General features: G+C 35.4%; 1 protein-coding gene across 5 annotated transcripts in view; it reads right to left on the reverse strand.

The window, feature by feature from the left end:
• Nucleotides 1-21,853, reverse strand: part of PIK3C2G (phosphatidylinositol-4-phosphate 3-kinase catalytic subunit type 2 gamma) — a 364,684-nt gene that overhangs the window by 258,539 nt on the left and 84,292 nt on the right. For all 5 annotated transcript variants that reach the window (XM_072765938.1, XM_072765941.1, XM_072765940.1 and 2 more), the window contains exons 9-11: nt 12,227-12,349; nt 8,190-8,223; nt 2,986-3,181 (exon numbers count right to left, since the gene is read on the reverse strand). In XM_072765938.1, the coding sequence (XP_072622039.1) occupies nt 2,986-3,181; nt 8,190-8,223; nt 12,227-12,349 (353 nt within the window). The remainder of the gene's footprint in view (nt 1-2,985; nt 3,182-8,189; nt 8,224-12,226; nt 12,350-21,853) is intronic.

Raw genomic sequence — 21,853 nt, forward strand, 5'->3', positions numbered from 1 at the left:
ATGAAGTAGGGGTGGTGGAAGGGGAGGTGGGCGGGGGTGGGGGTGAATGGGTGACAGGCACTGAGGGGGGCACTTGACGGGTTGAGCACTGGGTGTTATTCTGTATGTTGGCAAATTGAACACCAATAAAAAATAAATTTATTATTAAAAATATGTAAAAACAAAATGATATAATTTGTGATATCAATAATATCAAGTGTGGTGAGTGGACAAAAGAATAGAGTTTTTGTATGTGACTGAAATTGTTATCTGCTTAACAAAGAGTGTTTCAGATATAACATGCTTTATATAAGGCCCATGGTCACCACAAAGAAAATGTCTACCTACAGAATATCACCAAAGAAAATAAAGTAATCAAAGTATGTCATTACGAATAATCAACAAAACACAAAAGAAGATAGCAAGAGAGGAAAAGAATAGAAAGCAGTGGAAAAAATGGCAAGAGTTAAGTCCTTTCCTATCATTAATTACCTTAAATGGATTAAACTCCACAAACAAAAGATATAGCATAGCTGAATTAATAAAAAAACAAGATCCAATCATATGCTGCCTACAGAGACTCACTTTAGATTTAAGGGCACATATAGGCTGAAAGTGAAAGGACAGAAGAATATACTCCCTGCAAATGACAATCAAAAGACAGTAGAAGCTGCCTTACACACATAGGACACGATAGACCTTAAGTCAAAAAATGTAACAAGAGATAAAGATGGACATTATATAATGATAAAATGTCAATTCAGCATGAGGATATAACAATAATAAGTATATATGCACCCCAAATTGGAGCAAATATATGAAGCAAACATTGACAGAACTGAAGAAAGAAATAGACAGCAACACAATAATACCATAAGATTTAAATAGCCCACTTTTAATAGTGTATAGAACAACCAGATTGAACCTAACAGATAAATACAAAACATTCTACCCAACAGCAGGAGAATACACATTCTTCTGAAGAACACATGGAACATTCTTTAGCATAGATCAAGTGTTGGGTCACAAAACAAGTCTTAACAAACTTGAAAAGGCTGAAATCATACCGCATGTATTTTCTGACCACAATGGGAGAGAACTAGAAATCAATAGCAGAAAGAAAACTGGAAAATTAACAGATTTATAGACATTAACACTTTTGAACAATGGGTCAAATAATATCAAATGGGAAATTAGAAAATATTTTGATACAAATGAAAATGAACCCACACCATACCAAACTTATGAGATGCCACAAAAGCAGTATTGAGAGAAATTTATAGCAGTACATTCTTACATTCAAAGAAGAAATACAAAAATAACATAACTTTATTTTGAAGAACCTAGAAAAAGAATAACAAACTAAATCCAATGTTCGAAAAAGGAAAGAAAATAATAAATATTACAGCAGAGATAAGTGAAGCAGAGAATAGAAAAATAATGGAAAAAATAACACTGTTGTATCATATATAAACATAGGCTTCATATATAGCTTCATCTGTATTTTTCTGGCTACACAGTTTTTCCATGTTAGTTAAAATTAATATGTACTAATGGTTTAAATATTGTAAGAAAACATTCGTTAGAGTAGCAGTTTATTATACATAGGGCCTTTAAATTTTCATAAAATTAAGAAAGAAAAGGCATAAAAGAATCATCCCATGGGTTTAAAAACATATGTGTATGTGTAGATAGGTAGATAGTGTTTTATACATACTCATCCCATGGATTGATGGAATGATTGATTGATTTCTGAAGCTTTTATTTATTTATTTGACAAAGAGAGCACACACACGAATGGGGGGAGGGGAGGCTGAGGGGGAGGGATAACCCCATCCCCTACTGACTGGGGAGCCTGCATAGGACTGGATCCCAGGATCCTGAGATCATGGCTTGATGCAAAGTCACACTCTAAACCGACTAAGACACCAGACACCCCTCATCTCATGGATTTAAAGAAATATGTTTATATGTAGATAGGTAGATAGTGTTTTTTACATACAAAGGTAAATTTTTTTTTTTTTGAAAGACAGAGTGAGCAAGCGAAAGAGATCAGGAGAGGGGTGAAGGGCAAAGGGAGAAGCAGACTCTCTGCTAAGCCAGGAGCCCGATATGGGGCCTGATCCAGGACTCCAGGATCATGACCTGAGCTGAAGGCAAATGCTTAACCAACTGAGCCACCTAGGCACCCCAAAGGTAAATTTTTCTTTCTAATTAACTTTATAACTGTTTGTATAGGTCAGTTACTTGCAAAAACACATACAGTAATTTTTTTCATTTTACTGAAATGGTTTCAGCTTTTCTTTGAGATGCTAAATGCAGTGGGTACAATAAATCCATTTATAAGTTGCTATTCTCTATTAACTTTAATTGATTTAATCCACATTCTCTTACAGATTAAATCCATAAGGAGTTTAGAATAATGATTATAATATTAATCTAATTATGTTATTCAAAAAAAGTACTGCATAATAGAGCCAACCTAAAATCTAGCGATGCTCCACACATAATTGTGGTTAATTTCCATTGTAACTGAAATAACTCTTGGCTAATTCCCACTTTATCAAGGTACTAATTTCACAAAATATCTACCACTCACAACTTGATGGGTATCAGAGTGATTTTTTTTTCTATTAAGTACTTCTCCCTGTGTATGTGCTTTCTCTCTCTCTGTTCTATTAATTAGCATTGGTCGTTTAAATTCAAATGTAAAAAAAAATTAGGGCAATCACTAAATAGCATGAGCATTTACTGTTTCCATAATGATATACTGGCAATAAGCAGCTATTTTTAATATGGAGAATGGGAAAACTTGAAGACTTGAGAGAAAAGGAATGTGCATTTGGGAATGAAGTTTTTAAAAATGGTTTTAAGATAAATCTACAGTTGCTAAATGTCAAAATTTCATGAAATATTTGCTCCTGCAAATAAGAACAAGACAAATTATATTCTAATTAGAAACCATGTGAAAATTAGCATTTTTATGAAAACTTAACCACCACTCACCTGTGCACCCAAGTCTCTGGAATGTTGTGAACTGCATACACTGTGAAGCTAAGGTGGGAATGGAGCCCAGGATTTACATAGGAAATGTCATTGGGCACATTTAGAGGCTGGAAATCTGCATAAAAGCTGCAGCAATAGACACTGATAAGCTGGTAGATGGACCTGGATAGTGCAGATGTCACTCTCTCTATCAAGCCTAAGGGGGAAAAAGGATAGAAATCAGGTCATCTTTGAAGGGCCATACTTATTATAAGCCATCAACTACAGCTTTGAAATTTCTTACTATAAATTTTAAATAAAATTAAAAAAAATTTTTTTAAAAGATTTATTTATTCATGAGAGACACACAGAGAAAGAGAAAGAGAGGGGCAGAAACACAGGGAGAGGGAGAAGCAGGCTCCATGCAGAGAGCCCAATGGGGGATTCAATCCCGGGACTCCAGGATCACGCCCTGGGCTGAAGGCAGCACCAAACCGCTGAGCCACCCAGGCTGCCCTAAATTTTTATTAAAACTTAATTAAAATGACCATCCACCAACTAGAGCCAATTAGCCATCTGTGCCTCTGTATGTAGCCTGAAGCAGCTGATAGTAGTGTAGATAATCAATAAGCTTTCATACCTTCTGTTGCAGAAATCTTGGCGCATGGCCTTTAATCAAAAATCAGACTTTTGGATTATTAATTTGGTATTCTGTAATTTGTAATATTTTTTATCTAGTTTATGATTGTTTAGGATTAATTTCCCAAGAAGGAACATGTTTTCTATATGGCTTGTAAGTACTTCAAACGAACCCCACTTAAAATTAATCATAATAAATTTGACTATGCTACGGTGTTTACCATTAACTTAACACTAATCATATACATTATGCTGCTGTAAAAAGAGAATAGTAACAGTATCTGGCTGGGATCTGAAATAAGCTTGAAATGAAAGATTTATGATGCTTACTAAAACTCTTCAAAATCAAAGCCTTGCTGAAGTTTTACTATTAGCTATTTAAAGGGAGTTTATTGATTATTCCTAAAAGTGACTTGTCATGGAGGAAGAAAAAATGAAAAAAAAAATAAGACTAAGTACTGGGGCTAATAGCTCTCAAGTGTGTACTAAATGAAGGCATGCCAACTTCTCATAGACCATATGAAGAAACTTAATCACTAAATTTAAGGTAAACTTTTCTGGCTTTCTTCCAATAAACTCTTTTTCCTGGAAAAACTCCTATCCAAAGATGAAGGAAGTAGAAGAGACTGATGAAATGGGCCAGGTAGCACAAGATAGTGGACTTTGAATCAAAATCATGAAAGAAAAAAAAAATCAGGAAAGATGGTGCTATAACAACGGAGAAGCTTAGGAGGATGATGAATGTTATCCTAGGAGTGGAGTTCAGGGTCAGACCTTTTAATGGGGCCAGTGAATAATTCTCACTACTGATATTTTTTTTGTGTTTTTTTTTTCACTACTGATATTTTAAATGCATTAATATACTCATGACTTGCGATTGTTTTTGTTTTAATATTCCACAATAGCAGTGTTTCAGAAGTTAAATGAGTAAGCAAATATAAAAGCTCAAAAATTATTATTTTTTTAACCCAGATCAGGAAAATCTTTGAAAAATATTTAAGTGATAAAAGGGTTTAGGAAATGAAAAGAATGTACAAAGCGAAATAAGTTGTGAATGGAAGCTCAGTTGCCCTCCTCAGTCATGCCTGATGGGCTCGGCTCAAGGAGCCCCCGGTGGGGTGGCACGGTCAGCTGTGCTCACGGTCCAAGACCCCTTGGTCCCTTCGTCCTAATACAGCATCTGTCAGGCTTCATTCAATCGTCGACATAGGCCTCCTTAACTCAAGAGTTTCATTCTGGTAGACGAGGATAAGGTGGAAAAACCCGGAGAGAGAAATATCTGCCCTGCATGCTATCCTTTCCCATCCTGGGCCAGAAGAACATAGTGAAATGCCACATCTTCAGTATTTCTACTTTTCTGCCACTTCGTCCCGGAAAAAAATAAGTGGAACCACAGCTTAGCCTGTGGAGGGAAGACAAAGATGGAATCTGTGTTCCTTGGTGGTGCCCACTGTGCTGAGGTGAGGCGGCCTTAAGGCCCCCATACCCCCCCCCCCCAACCCAGAAGCGGGAGATCTAGTCAGGAGGCCCGAACCCTGTGTCTCAGAGGTCCTGAGCGCTACTTGGCCAGTGGGCGCGACCACCAAGTGGGTACTGCGGGGGAGGGGTGGAGCCAGGCCCGTGGAGGAACTGTGGTGCCAGACACACAAGGTGGCAAAAGATGGCACAGCAGATCTCAGAATCTGCTGGGTGGACGTGGACTGGGAGAAGAGCTCCCTCGGGCTCTGTTTCTGTAATATCCTCACTCTCCGGCTTCCAGTGAGATTTGGCAAGTCTGGCTCCTTAGGCTAGATGGCGGAGCCTTCCCTCAGCAAACCTGTGCTGACTTTGCACGTGTCTGCCGATGACGTCAGCGGTTTCTACCGCGCGGGTCATGGAGGAACGTTCCATTTTAGTAAGCTTCAACCCCAAGCTTAGCCCGTTTGCCGCCTACAGGAGCCGGTGTGCAATCCTTTTTGGAGAAGGCGTCCACGCGGTACTGGGCGTGCTGGATGGCCTCGCCTCTGTGGACCCCAGTTCTTCTCCAGACTCCAGACTCCGCTTCCACCCGAGGACCCGGAAGGACACGGTTCTCTTCCGTCGGAGATGGCGTCCCAGTCACCCCTGCGGCACGCAGCCCCGCCCTCAGCACACTTCTGCGCCTGCGCAGGGCTACCCAACTCCTCAGAGAAGAGCCCTATGGCCGAAGCCCCAGGCAGCTGAGGAGTCTCCGGAAGCTCAAGTAAGCACATCGTTAGAAATTACGCGCTTAAAACCGGTCGTGATTTGGTTTAATTTGATGTGGGCCCAGTCAAATCACGCACTGTCGTTGTTTGCGCAAACACACGCCCTCCCTCCTCAGGTTATTTCTGAAACTTAAATTGCTTGTAGTTTCTAGTTGTTTTGCAAGGAAGATAATACAAAAGACCTAGCTTTTCTCGCCAATAGTCTGCAGCGTTCCAATACCAGACAACTTGGCTACTCAAAAAACAGACCAATTCCAGCATGGAGCCTCTTCCCACAGCCTGCCTCTCAACTAGGTCTGTCCATAATTAGGCATTTGTTGTTGTTGTTCAACACATGCTATTAATCACTCATTTATAAATTTGTACGAAATTTATAAAACGGCCAAATTTTACTTAAAATGGCGTCCTTTGTTGAAACAGTCTGAGGGGACAAGCAGCATGAAAGAGCTCTAATTAGAATTCTCTGAGAAATCAGCAAGTGGCAATTAATAAAACAGAAGACTAAAGCAGCATAGAAATAGTTTTTAAAGAGGACTCATGACACTCTGGAGGCCAACCAACAGGGATTGTGCTGAGCAACAGGAGGCAGGGAATTACAGATTTATAGAAACATGTTTCCCAGTCACCACATTGTGATGTTGGCCCTCCGAAGCAGGAAGTACAAACTTCTTGTTAATAATTCCCAATCTGGTGCAAATGAATACACATCTAAAATAAATCATAAAGTTGGGTTAGAGATCTTATTAATTTAAGCCCCAGCACGTATTTTGGGAAATCATAATCGTTTGGATAATGACTCAAACTCTACTCTTGACTTTTTGTGCAGAGATACAGTTCTTGGTCATAATTTGCTTCTCTGAGGTAGTATAGAGATGCGTGCCTTATGCGTTATAGCATTACTTCCAAAACTGGATGAAGAGTCCATTTCAAATGTCAGAAATGTACTAGGGACTCAAGATGAGGTTGGTGGTGAAATACGGAGTAATGATGTTTATCACACCTGATTTTACTCTGGGGAACCAGTTATAGTATCATAAAATTGAGAAACAGTGACAAATATATATTTGGTTAAAATACATTAATTAGAACCTGTGATGATTTAACATTGAATATAAACCTTTGGGAACATTCTTACACAGTTTTGTGGGATCTTATATCTCATCCCCTGAGGAATATGGGATGAAGAGATTTTTATTCCAGCATTCCTAAAAGAAAGGAAGAGAGGTCCAATTCCATATAGGCATACCTCCAGCTTGTTAACTCCTCATTCTGTCACTTAGACTCAGTGTTAGTGATACTGTTAGGGGATATCTATCTTGTCCCTTCCTTAATGCTGTTCTGGAGTTTAGGAATGCCTGGAACAGGGGTTTTTTGCACGAGCAGTTTGTTTTTTCTCCATGCCTTCTGCCATCCCTTTTCCTTTGTGATGTGAGGTAGAGAATTTCTTCAAATGTAATTGTCTTCGTTTGAGTGGTGGGAATTAGGGTTGAGAGGATAACCCTCTGCATATAGCTTTGTCCTAAAAAGATTCAGGCTTGGAGGGCAGATTGGGGTTATCATTTGCGGTTCACTGTGACCTATAAACCTAGAGTGTTAGTTGAACATAGGTGAATCCGTTTCCTTGAAGATGCTCACTGTTCATATGCCAAATACCATTTGCTTTTGCAAACAGAATAGCTCTGACCACACCTTGCACATTAAATACTATTATGTCTTCTATGCATATTAGGGAAATTTAGGATCAAAGAATTAAATTTCTAAGATCACAGAGTCAAAAAGTGGCAGAGTTGAAATTAACCAGATTTCAAAAGCCAGGTCTTTTGTTCTGCATCACACTATTACTCCTCCACTATTTTTCTGTAGAGGCAAAGTCCTCCTGTGGCTTGCAATTTTATAGTCTGAGTCTCTGTGAACCGTAATTATTCCAGAACCTAATCCTCCTACATGTTATGTTAGATTGGACTTTCAAATAGAGTTTGAATTTAAATCTGAAATTAGTGACTTTAAAGAAAGACAGCTGCTACTTTTCTGACTCTTCTTTTACATCAAAATATAATTAGCTAAATAAAATTTTATAGTTTCTTGGAATGGTTATAAGAATATTTTCTGTATTCTTTCATTTTTACAGATCTCTTGACTTCCCATTTCTTAAAAATGTCAGGCTAAAAGTTCAGAGTGTGAAGTTTTATTCACTTGCAGAATAATCGTTTCCATCAGTAAAAAGTTTTAGCAGTGCATTTTCACTTCAAAAAATATTTCTGTATATGTGTTACCTTAGTATTTGGATGAAAAATTGAAAAGAAATTAAATTATTTGGATTCTGTAACTTTTTTTTCTAATTTGGGTACGTGTATGTTTTACCTTTTGCTGAAGTCTCTGAATTTTGATGAAAATTCTAAAAAATAAAAACAAGTACAAAGATACAGTTGTTATTTAGAAAACAAACTCAAAAAACAATCAAACTGATAATATCCAGATCTAAACATCGAAATTTCTCTGACACGGTAAAAAGACAAAATGTTTATTGAGGTCATACATCAATATTGCTTAATAAACAGGGGGAAGCTAAATTGTAAGATGAAAGAAAAACCTTTTGAATGTTTTAATAAACAATCTAGTTTTTTTGACTGAAAAAAATTTAGAGTAAGTTCACCCTGTTTAGTATATTGGAATAGCTTTATATTTATTGGCTAAACTCAATTCCCTTTCCATAGCAGTGAATGATTTTTTGAAATAAGTGCATTTTAATTATTTGTTTAATATGCTCAATTCTTATTATTAGCAATCATTCAGTTGTAACCTTCGGACTACAGTGAAAAGAGGGCTGGATGGAAGTAGGCAGAATTATGCAAACTCATAATATAGTTTAATTATTTTTAGGAGATTTTTAAAAACTGATAGTAAAACACTTGCAACCATATCCTAAATTTAAAAAAATGTACTGTCTGAAATTTTATTTTCTGTTGTCATTTCAGTTCACATCCATTAGTGTGGTTTTATTTATTTATTTGCTCATTTGTTTATTTGCATTTATTTTTGTAGGAGGTATAGAATTACTTAAGTGGTTTAGAAAGTGCTAGTGATAAATTCATTATTATGAAAACTATATAAGTGATTCACAGATTCACTAAAAATAAAATTTCAGTCCAAAAGCAAACACATTTTCTAATATAATCCATTTTTAAAAAAGATTTTATTTATTTATTAGAGAGAGCTAGCTAGCGAGAGAAAGAACAAGAACAGGGCAGGGAGGGTAAGAAAGAGAGGGAGAACCCAACTCTCTGCTGAGCTAAGCTGGGAGCCCCATGGTGGGGCTCAATCCCAGGACCCTGAGACCATCACCTGAGCTGAAGGCAGACACTTAAACTTGGTGCCCCAATATGATCCACTTTAACTGACATTAAATTTTTAAAAATTTTTGCTTGGACGAGTTTGCTTTTAATTAATGAAACCCCAGATTCTCAAACAAACTAAGGAATAATTGTTTTCTTATAACAAAGAACTTTCTACAATATTCCTTTAGAGAGAAAACACTTCTACCATGTTTAAAATGTAATTAAATTTATATACAGCTTTTCACTTAAAAGCATTGTTCACATAAACCTTTTCAGAAGCATTTCTCTTAGGTATAATATTTCATCTGAGCATAGTTTCAATTACTAGGCTTAACAACTACATGTAAGATCTTCACCCCTTCCATGTGGCTGAGACTATTAAAGATGTTAGCCTGACTTAACTACAATTCAGTTTATTCAGAAATATAAACTTGTATTTTAAAATCACCATGACATCCACCTACAGCACAATGTTTAAGACCATATTTTTCACTTTGTGTTTCATTTATTGTGGGAACATGTAATGGAAATATATTATGTGAGATTCTGGAACATAATATTGAAGGATGGAAAATTGTTTCCAGTACTGAATGAGAGCATGAACAAGAGAATAACTACATTTGTGATACGATTCATGTAGGTTACATGGGGAGGAGTCTCAAAAACTACCACCAGCACCATCCCCACTACCTCCAGTAATGATAATGACTCATGCAAGAAACTATCATCTGGACCTTTACTAACGTTATTTATAATGCTCATAGGAACCCTGCAATTTCTGCTATTTATTTATTTATTTAATTTTTTATGCGTGCATGCATACATGCAATGAAGAAAGCTGAAACTCAGAGATGTGAATTAATTTTCCCAAAGATATTCAGCTAAAGACTGGTAGATATTGAGTTCAAATCATATATTTATGACCCTAAGCTCTTTGTATTTGATTATCAGCTCTAAGTTCTTATAATGTTTCCCAAATGTGATTATTTAAGAGAAACTAGTTGCTTGTGGAAAATTAACTCTCACTACCCTGTTATCCTGACATAACTTCACCTATTGGAATGCTCTTAGGATCATATAATTCTTAAGTTCTTGAGTTCACCAAAATACTTATTTTTATAACATACAGCCATTTCCCACTCTGACATAGAATAAAAAATATGACCAGATTAAGTGAAAATTTATTTTTTTTAATATATTTTTTTTAATTTTTATTTATGATAGTAACAGAGAGAGAGAGAGAGAGAGAGGCAGAGACACAGGCAGAGGGAGAAGCAGGCTCCATGCACCGGGAGTCCGATGTGGGATTCGATCCCGGGTCTCCAGGATCGCGCCCTGGGCCAAAGGCAGGCGCCAAACCGCTGCGCCACCCAGGGATCCCAGTGAAAATTTATTTTCAATTTTTTTTCCTTGTTATCATTTGAGAAGACTATGGATATTAATATGTACATAAAAAAACAGCCTTGGAGACTACATAGTTATTTCATTTTCCACTATAAGTTGGAAGATATAAGAGTAGATATTTTCCCATTAAGAAAAATGTAAGGAAATAAAGTTATTAACTTCAGACATCAAATTTTGGTATTTATTGATTGTATTATTTAAATTTTGATTTCTTCTTTGCTCTGGGATTTTAGCTTTGAATGGATGTTATCTAGGAAATTTTTTGGTGGGATGATTCCACTGCAAATGAGTCATCACTGTCACTATGTAATACCAACAAGGTATTTAAATTTCTATATTCATTATTACTCTCTAATTACAAAAACAAGTTCTAATTAAGATAATAGAAAATCCAACATTAAGAAATTACTGATTTTTTTCACCTATTTGAAACAATGATGATGATTTATATATACTAATATAATTGTCCACTTTCTAAATCAATCTCTTTGAAATTTCAAGGCTGGCATATTCAAGGTAGTATAATCTGTGCTGTTCCTCTTTGGGCAGATAAGGAATACATGTAATCACTCTCTGTTATGAAAGTTCACATATATTGAGGAAGGGGCTTGGGTTCAAATCTCTTTTTTGCCACTTATTAATCCTTTTTACACAAGCATTCTAGACATCAGATTTTATTTATTTATTTTTAAAGATTTTATTTATCTATTCATTAGAGAGAGAGAGGCAGAGACACAGGCAGCAGGAGAAGCAGGCTTCCTGCAAGTAGCCCAATGTGGAACTCGATCCCAGATCCCCGGATCATGCCCTGAGTCAGAGGCAGACGCTCAACTGCTGAGCCACCTAGGCGTGCATAGGCATCAGATTTTAATAATAAAATTAACATTAAAATACCAATTTCATAGCATTGATATGAGGATGAGTTAAAATAAAATAAAAGTGGTATAATAAGTGAAACTCTTTTATTATTGCAATGCACTATCAAGTATTAGTTATTATTCTCATCATCATATCTTTCTGCTTCATCATTTGCTAAACTAATAACAAGATTGAATTGATTTATTGTGACCAGATATCCTAATCTTTTTATTGGGCAATAATCACACCTGTAATTCTACATCAGATTTCTGAGATTTTTAAAAAATCACATAATACTTATTTTTTAAACTGAAAAAAAAAACATGCTATTATTGCATCTCTGGGATAATATAAGCAGTGTGCATTGCAAATTCAAAGATAGCACAAAAACTGGTCTTTTCTTTTCTATATGTATGTTTTCCATATAAGTATGAATACTTACCCCTGCATATACTGGGTGTATGAGAACCATTAATAGTCTATATACACACTAGCCTTTGAATGTTATTATATAAGCATATTCCTCTAGGTAGGATGGTAGGATTGATTTCAGTCTCACTTGGAAGATATATTGCAATTACAAACTTCAAAGATGTAAGACATTTCCTTTTAATATAATTAAATCCTTTTGGTATAATAGAATCAAGTTTCCATTAACCCCAAATGATTGAAATATATATATACACACACACGCACACACACACAGACGCACAGTATTTATTTAAAATTCTTTCACTCTTCTTAATTAATTATTGAAGTCAGGTCTAAAATAATTACTGTCTAATAAATTGGTATATTTACCTCTGTTTTTCTCTGAAGAATTTTATTTAGTTCATTTACAGCATCTGTAATTTGTTTGGTCTCCACACACCCCAGGACACTGCATATATTTTTTACGTCTTCAATAATATTATCTACATGTTGCTATTGATGAAAAATAAGAAGATGTGATTTAATTGGGATACATTTTAAGTCTTTTCCAGATTAAGAAAACACAACTACTCAGTTTACTATGGAGAAGAAAAATTTATAAGTAGTTCATATGGAAAAAGCAGTTGTTTTATTTGTGTGTGAACTCAATTTGAGTCAACATTGTGACATGCTTGATGGATCTACTTCATTATTAAACTGAAAGTCATATATTCTCCGTAATTAGAAAGTTAAACCCACCACATATTCCATATGTATTATCTGAACTGGAGTTTAGTTTTGGGTACCACATTTGAAACTAGACTTGACAAAGTAGACTTTTCCAAAGAAGAGCAACCCAGTCATTGATATATTCATTCAAAACAATGTAGTAGACTTTGTTTTCAGCTCTCCAGTAAGGTTTTGTGTGTTAAAATCCTGGTTCTGCTCTATTTGTAGTTGTGATTATCAAATTATTTAACTTCTGTGGATCTAAGTTTTCTCTTCTGTAGAATTGGAACAATAATAATTAATTAGAGGGTTGCTATAATGATGAAATAAAATAAAATATGAAAAAGTTCCTGGCAGAGAATAAGGGTTAAATCTTAGCTAATTAATTCATTTTTGATTAATTTTTACTCATTTACACAAATTTTTCAGTTTATATGAGAAATCAGACACTGTATATGTACACATATCTAATAAAATAAAAATTAGAAGGTAATAAAAACTATGAAAAGGATGTATTTGGTGCTATGATTAGTTTTCATTCAGACATTTGAAGTTGATGTATGACATGAATTTGTGGAAATCTCTAAAATATTGCTAATTAAAATGCAAATGCTGAGTTGACTTGGTCAGTTGGTAGCTAATTTATGCCTTCTTTTACTCTAGTCTTGAAGTGCTTTGTATGTGATCTATTTATCTCCTTTAATCTTCCTTAAATTCTGAAAGATAAACATATTCATTACATTCGTAAATCGCTGAGATTGCTAGAATGTTAAGTGAAATGTTGCAATAGTAGAATTAACTTGATGATTTATTGGATGATGTATAGACCAACAGAAAGTTTGGATTTAAATGATTCCAAAGTTTTATGCTTGGGAAACCTAGAAGTTAGGATCCCACTAATTATGGCAACAAACAGGCAAAATGGGAAGATTTTTGATGGTATTGTGATGCATATGGTTTTTGATATGCAGAGCTTGACCTTCCCTGGCAACAGTCAAGCAGACACAACCTTCATATATTGGGAAATGCAGTGAGGTTCTAGCTCTGCCAACTATTGGATTGAGAAAACACACACACACAGAACATGTGCTCATATAAATGCTAGATGAACTATAAGAAAAAAGTGTAAATGTATATATATAGCTTAGTCCAAAACAAGGATAGGATAAGTTTCTGGGTGATAGAAATTTAAAGAGGAATCTTAAAGCCAGAGCGGTGTCTTCAGCATTGATGCTGCAATGGACTGTGGGAAATATCAGATTAAATTTAGGCCCTCAGGCTTCAAGACTGGTGTTTGCTGTTCTCAGTGGGGCAAGTGCTGAGATTTTAGACCTAATTTAGTAGGGGGAAGTAGGGAAAGGAGCAGATCTGGAGCTGAAATCTCTGAATAAACCTCTGACACTGGATAGGCTGTCACCTGCAAAAGGTGGGAGAAGAAAAACAATGCCTACTGACCAAGAGAGTTTTTGAGGAAGGCTCTCTCTACTCAGGAGCTTTGACTGAGTAAAATGATTACCTGAAAAATTGTGTGTGTAGCTGTGAAGCATGGATTTATACTATGGCAGGAATTTATGCCAAAAAAAATGTGCCAGAATATAGTGACTATTTTGGACACAGGCAGAAGCAAATGCAAAACTGCTGTATGGAAACACATTTCTACACTCCAAAACCACGGAGTTTCTCCTTATATATACACACATGGGCATATGTTCTCTCTTTTATACACACACACATACACACTCTCCCTGGTAGAAGGGGAATAATCAGCCTAAAAATTACAAATCCTATGATGACTGATCCACCATATGAAAGATTCTACAGATATAAAACATGCATTAGCACCTGATTTTAAGGGATATAAAAGCTAGATTTGAGTGTAATTTTCATAGAGGTGATACCTAGCCAAGAATTTAGATATTATTGTCCAAAGAGAGAATTTAGAAGAAATAAAAATTGAAAGCGGGATATGTAACATTAGAACATCTCATATTTAGGTATTGGAGAAGGGAATTTGGGTCACAGATGGAGCACAGATGGAGACCTAAACTAGAAAACTGTAGTGTAATGGACATAAAGGAAAGGTAGGTGATGGTACAAGGAAATTTTACCTTGGAAGAGAAGAAGGAAAAGGAAACACGGTAACTCTTTCCAAGTATTTGAAGGCTGTTTAAGTAAAAAAGTGATTAGATTTACTGTAAGTAGCTCTGGAATGATAAATTAAAACAAATGTTTGCAAATTTAGAGACATTCATTTTCACTTAGTATGGGAAAAGTCTTTGTAAAAACTGGCTTGTTCAAAAACTGAGAGACTGTCCTCTCACACCTGTAGAGTTCTCCACATTATAGGCAGGCGAAGAGTTAGGAACATCAAGAGATTTTTGCATTGCATAGGAGTTTGAACTGGACTACCTCTTAATTCTTCCGATCTCTGTGACTCTTTGGGGTAGTGAATATTGACAACAATGCAGTTTTGATATTTTATATGCCATATTCCAAACCTATCATAGGAAGTATTTGATGTGTCATAGACTCTGAAGGAGCAGCATTCTAATACTTTAGATATTAAGCATATACTAAAAGTATTTTGAACATTGGCGAAGATTGGTGACAAACTTTTCTGTATCTTTCTGGAAGACAAAACAAAACAAAACAACATATCCTTTCCTCCTCACTTTCATTTAGTTGTGATGGAGACCAAAGGAACAGCCGTGTAAGAGCTTGCCATTTTCCAGGTTTTTTTTTTTTTTTTTAAGATTTTATTTATTTATTCATGAGAGACACAGAGAGAGAGGCAGAGACACAGGTAGAGGGAGAAGCAGGCCCCATGCAGGGAGCCCTATGTGGGACTTGATCCCGGGTCTCCAAAAATAGGCCCTGGGCAGAAGGTGGCACTGAACTGCTGAGCCACCCAGGCTGCCCCATTTTTTCCCAGGTTTTATATAAACCTTACTGAATTTCAATTTATATTTACTTGCTGAAAATTGCCAAGTTTAATTAATGAGTTTGGAGACAAATTGAGAATTTAGAATGATTTTTGTTCCAATGAAGTAGTTATTGCTATTATAAATTGTTCCTTAAAGATTAAAAATAGTATTTGGAGGGGTGCCTTGTGGCTTAGTCGGTAAAGCATATGACTCTTGATCTCAGTCAGGGTTGTGGGCTTGAGCCCCATGTTGGGTGCAAAGATTACTTAAAAATAAACATTTAAAAAAATAGTGGAGTTCCATTTCAGCTTAAAATATGTATCTTTGGTCACAACATTGAAATAAAAAAAGATAGGTAATGTACAAAACCATAGTTTTTCCTGACCCCATTATAGATTTGAGGTTACAAGGTGACCAAGTATACTGGATGCCAAAGAGTGATAGATCCCTCTAAGGAGAGATGGGGCACACAAAGTCTTTGATCTTTAACAGAACATAGGAAAAAGAGGTGACTATTGTACAAGAGGGTAAGAATAAATTAACTAAAATTTTAACAAATTCTTAAATGGCCAGGTATGAATTAGCATGTCAATTTACAATATTTGGGAGTCTAAAACATAAAGAGAATTTACAATTTGTAAGTTCTTTTCCACGGATGCTTACCAGCTCTTCAGGGGAAATCTTGTTCAGGAAATGAAGGTCCATTTAGTGGTCCAGTACATAGCAAATAATCATGTGTTTCTGGGAGGCACAAAGGTCTGCCCACTTTTGTGGAGCCTTCTCCAACAAGAAGCAAAAGTTTTATGCTGCTGATTGATGGTACTAGGAAAATGGTAACACTCAGAAGGGCAGAACACTTTCTTTCACCTTGATCCCAGGACAAAAAAAAAAAACCAAAACAAAACAAAACAAAAACAACAACTCACTTTTGGGGGGAAGGGAAGGAAGGCAAACAGTCTCCCTGTGGGCAAAAGGTAGACCTAGCTGAAGATCCTTTGCCAGCGAGGGAAAAGTAAAAGCAAAAACCTTTGGTTCTTGGGAAAGGGGAAGGATACCCTATCTTGAGTCTAGGATCCTACATGGATAACAATCAGAGGCCAGATGCCACTGCCAGAAAGAGCAAAAAATCATCTGTACAAGACTAACTACAGATATAAGGCACAGTTTGGCTGCCATTTAGAGGAGCAGAGATTTGTAGACAATTCCAGCCTTGGCTACTGTAAAACACAGTCTGCCTATGGCTGTGATTGATCATTAAAACACAGACTTCCCTTTACCTTATTACAGAAGATGGGTCTATTTTGAATAATAAACAAGAGCAGAATAGTGCTGGGGGAGAGAGAAGATTATTAAGAAGGACAAGCAGGGGCTGTTGAAATCTGAAATGAAGCAAGAATAATGAGGAAAGAATTTTGGCACCACAACCCCCACTGTAAGTACAGGTATAGTGGCTAAACACTACTTGAAGGAATTTGAAGCCTGAAGTGCCTTGACGATAATGATAGCAACAACAAGACACAAATACAGCACAAATCTTAACTATATCAATCATCCATAGTAATAGCATCACTAAAGATGCTATTTCCATCACACCTGGAAATGGTGTGAATTCAATTTACCTTATTCTCTGTTATTCTCCATGTGATGTTTAGAGTTCAATCAAAACTTACAATTTGTATGAAAAAGCAAGATACAACAACCCGTTGTCAGTAGATCAAACAATAGACAAATATATAAATAACGTAGATGGTAGAATAATCCAGACTTTATTTTTTTTTAATCCAGACTTTAAAATAGCTATAATTAAAATGTCATAAGATCTAATAGAAAATATGGATGAACAGATGGGGAATTTCAACAGCGAGATGGAAACTATATAGAAAAGTAAATGGAAGCAATAGAAATATAAAAATATATGTGATATTAGAGCTGAATTCCTTCAGTGGGCTCATCAGCAGATTGAACATAGCTAGGGAAGTTATCAGTGAAATTGAAGCTAGGTCAAGAGAAATTATCCTAACTGAAACATTAAGGGAAAAAACAGGAGTGAAACTAACCCATGACATCTAAGAGCTGTCAGTCATGTAAGCAGTTGTAGTTCTACAGAGATAAGAATGAGGTAGAGAGATATTTAAAGAGATAATGGTCAACATATCAAAATTTGTGGGGTGCCATTAAGATTTAGAGGGAAGTTAATGGCTTTAAAATTTGAGTAATTTCATGTTAATTAAAGAAGTTGAATTTATAATTAAAATCCCTCCCACAAGGGAAACTCGAAAAAGATGATTGCATTGGTGAATTTTATCAAACATAAATTATATTCAACGTAGTAAAGGGTGGCTAACTGTATTCTGTACTACATAACTCCAAATAACTTCATACTCAATGGTGAAGGACTATAACATTCTCCCTACGATTAACAACAATAGACATTAATGTCTATTTTAATGAATAGACATTAGAAAGGAAACCTAAACTTTATATTGTTAATGAATGCAATGATATCCTCTGATGGTGAAATGAGAGAAGGTGAAGTGGTGAAAACTACAAAATACTTTTCTCCAAAGGATACCGCTAATGTAGAGGAAAAGTGGCACAGGGGCAGATCCTATGATACTGGCAATATTTCTTGCTGAACTTATTGTTTGATAAAACTGCCTACTCTAATGTTATTCTTTAATTTGTATATGTATATTATTATATGTTCTTCATGTCTCATATAATTCACTGCACAAATCTCAAATAAAATGTCAGATCATATTTCTTTGACGAAACCCTTCAGTGCTTTCCAACTTACTTGGAATATAAATTATGTTGGCTAGTGAGTATCTTCCTTATTGAAGATCTAGTTTCACTTCTTTTTTTTTTCTTCTTTAAGTCTGAGAGTGTTCTATACATAATAGGCTTGACTTTTAGTAGTTTCAGTATGCCCTTTATTTCTGCTAAGGCAGGTTCCAATCCTGCAGCTGTGTTTTATTTTCCTTGTGACCTGACTTTATCTCCTTCATTTCCTTGACTTCTTCTTTTGTAACCTTTAACTGGGTCCTTGTTACCTATTCATTTTATCCTGTTTTCTCTTATGATGTTTTTGTTCCTTTTCCACCTCTTCTATTCCATTGTGAATGCAAATCAGTTTTGTGACATTTTTCTTCTGGATCCTGTACGGTCCTCTATTTTAGTAATAGTGTTAAAAATAGTAACTCTCATAGCAATAAAATACACTTGTACTTACCTTTACTTGAATACTTTTCATCTTCTAGCTGCTATATTCTATTAAGCACATTACATCCACTTTTTACTAATTTTTAAAAATATCATTGTATTATATTTTATGATATTCACTGTGGTAATGAATAATATGAGTTCTAGGAAGGTTGAATAAAAACTTCCATAGTGGTGGAGGGTTGGCATATACGATATCTGACTTTGGAATCTCTGCTCCTAGATTCTGTCTTTATTGACACTCTGTTTAAATTATATTTGAAATTGAACTTCTAAAAATCCAATAATAAAAAATGAATAAATAAAAAATAAAAATCCAATAATAGACCTGCTTGTTACCCAAAGCGCTTCATAAGATCCCTTTGTACCCCCTTTATTTCTACTTGTATATGAAATTTTTGGCCTCTGTCTAGAGGCTGAATGAAGTTGGATTTTGGTCTCATGGAGGGAAAACTGAGATTATTGTTTCAGCCTTACTCAATGAGTTACTGACACCTGAGTAATAGAGATGCTATTCTAGTTATCTAGTTGGTAAACTCTCGGAGTCATGAGCTAGAAGGTAACGTACTTGGAGGTTTTAGCCAAACCATATTTTGAAGCATGAGTAGATTTTTCTCAGTTGACATCTCAGTTCAATTTATAGTTAGTTCATCAGCTACTAGATTCTAGTGTAAGTTTACCATCAGTGGTAGGGATTGCTAACTTTCTCTAAAGGGCCTACTTGGCATTGTAGTAAAAAATTTTAGAGACAGTGCATCAGAGGCTACTAGGAAGAAGCAACTTTGAGCCAGAAGTTGATTTTTGCACCTAAATTGAAATCTTCTTTTACACTGCTTTGTTCTTTATGTATACCACTTTATGTACATTACTTATCAAGTAATCTACTTTCCAACTAGATCATCAGCAACTTTAGAAAATGGTTCTGATTTATGTTTCTCTTGATTCCAGTGAGTAAATAGTTCACTAATTTGCACTAAGTAAGCATTAAGTAATTCCTTAAGGGGAAAATTCTTTTTATTCTTAATTTCTCTGAAATATTAGAGATGAATGCAGAATAAAGAATCACCATAGAAAATATTCCTTACCTTTCTGGGTATTAGTGGAATAGGAGAGAGGAAGAAAATGTTCATAGGAATAGTTCTATGTAAGTTACTCACGAAACTATTTATTTAGCAAACATAGTGTCAGGATGTAAATAGTTCTATGTAAATTACTCACAAAACTATTTATTTAGCAAACATAGTGTCAGGATGCCCAATCTGAAGTAAGTCAAATCTAAAATGTGTTAAATGACCATGGCTGGGGAAATAAATATTTGAATATTTATATTTTCCATATTACTCAGTAATATTCATGTCATGTTTATTCAGCCTGCATGTTTGCTATTTTTAAAAATAATGTTTAATAATCCAAGATTAGGAAATATAAACAAAACATTGTTTTTCAAATTGGTACTGCTTCCGACATTGATGAAATGCCACTTAATGCAATTGTCAAATAAATAGGAAGCACAAAATTGTGAATTGGTCATATCACAGTCTGTCCTCACTTCTCAGATATTTGCCAGTGATACTTCATAGGAAAAATCACATTTAAAAAACTCATCGTTGGGCAACCCCCGTGGCTCAGCGGTTTAGCGCTGTCTTCAGCCCAGGGCCTGATCCTGGAGACCTGGGATTGAGTCCCACATCCCGCTAGCTCCCTGCATGGAGCCTGTGTCTCTGCCTCTCTCTCTCTCTCTCTCTCTCTCTCTGTATCTCTAATAAATAAATAAATAAATAAATAAATAAATAAATAAAATCTTTAAAAAAAAAAAGCTCATTTTTGAGGTGCCTGGGTGGCTCAGTGGTTGAGCATCTGTCTTTGGCTCAGGGCATGATCCTGGTGTCCTGTCATGGAGTTCCACATTGGACCCCCCACAGGGAGCCTGCTTCTCCTACCCATGTCTCTGCCTCTCTCTCTGTGTCTCTTATGAATAAGTAAATAAATAGATTGATAGATAAGTAAATAAATAAATAAATAAATAAATAATCTTTAAAAACCAACAAGCAAAAAAAAAAAAAAAAAAAACCCAGCAAAAATTAGGGGACAGTGGCCCTCTGCTTTCAGAAGCTTGTTTGTTAGAAAAAAATAAAAAGCTCATTGTTTTGGAAGGAGTTCATCTGGAAAATCGCAGACACTGTGGCCTATTTATAAAAAAATTCATATGTGGGTGATGATAACTATTTCCTTGTGTTAATGTAAAGGCAGTATTTATTTGATGTTTTGCCAACTTTTAAGTCATATTGAAAAAGTTTACAATAATCAATGGATTCTTTCAAAGTAGAAATATTGGAGGCTTTATATATGAATAAGATGACCAAACCTCTTGGAAATTAGAACTTTGCAGGTTCTCAACAATTTTTTGCATGCTGGTGTATGTGTATAAAAAGGCATTTGTGGTACATGAGCAGGACCAAGATATTTAGGTAATTACAGTTCATTCATAAGTAGCTTACTATAATCTCATAAATATGTTTACATACAGCCAAGAGACATAAATGATCTATGAATAAAGTCATCATTTGTCTTGGGTACCTGATCAATTTCAATTCTACATTAGAAAGAAGGACTATCATAAAGATGAAGAATCAAGCTGAAAGAAGTACTAATTATGACACTTTTATGAGACTTAAACCAATCCGTGAGTTTTCACATTTTTAAACTTCCAGATTTAAGCCAGACTCAAGAAAGAAAAATGAACGTGAGAGGATTACACTTTGGGACAGAGTATGAATTGTGTGTTAGTCATCACTGTGTCTTTAAATATGTATATGGAATTCACATGAGTTTGGTATCTTCAAGAAATGTTATTTATTATCTTTAGAATCTTTCACTATCAATATTAGGAATAGTCATTAAGGTTCTTTATCTTTTTATTTATATCAGGAGTCAATTATTTAATGGAAAAAGAAATTCTCACTTGTTTTAAAAACAATATCTTGGGGTGCCTGGGTGGTGCAGTTGGTTGGCTGTCCGATCTTGGTTTTAGTTTAGGCCATGATCTCAGGGTTATAGGATTGAGGCCTATAATGGGTTTGGAGTCTTTGGGATTCCCTCTCCCTTCTTCTACCTCTCCACCCCCATCCCACCCCCGTGTGTG

The sequence above is a fragment of the Vulpes vulpes genome, chromosome 8 (genome assembly GCF_048418805.1).
Source record: "Vulpes vulpes isolate BD-2025 chromosome 8, VulVul3, whole genome shotgun sequence".
NCBI classification, from domain to species: Eukaryota; Metazoa; Chordata; class Mammalia; order Carnivora; family Canidae; genus Vulpes; species Vulpes vulpes.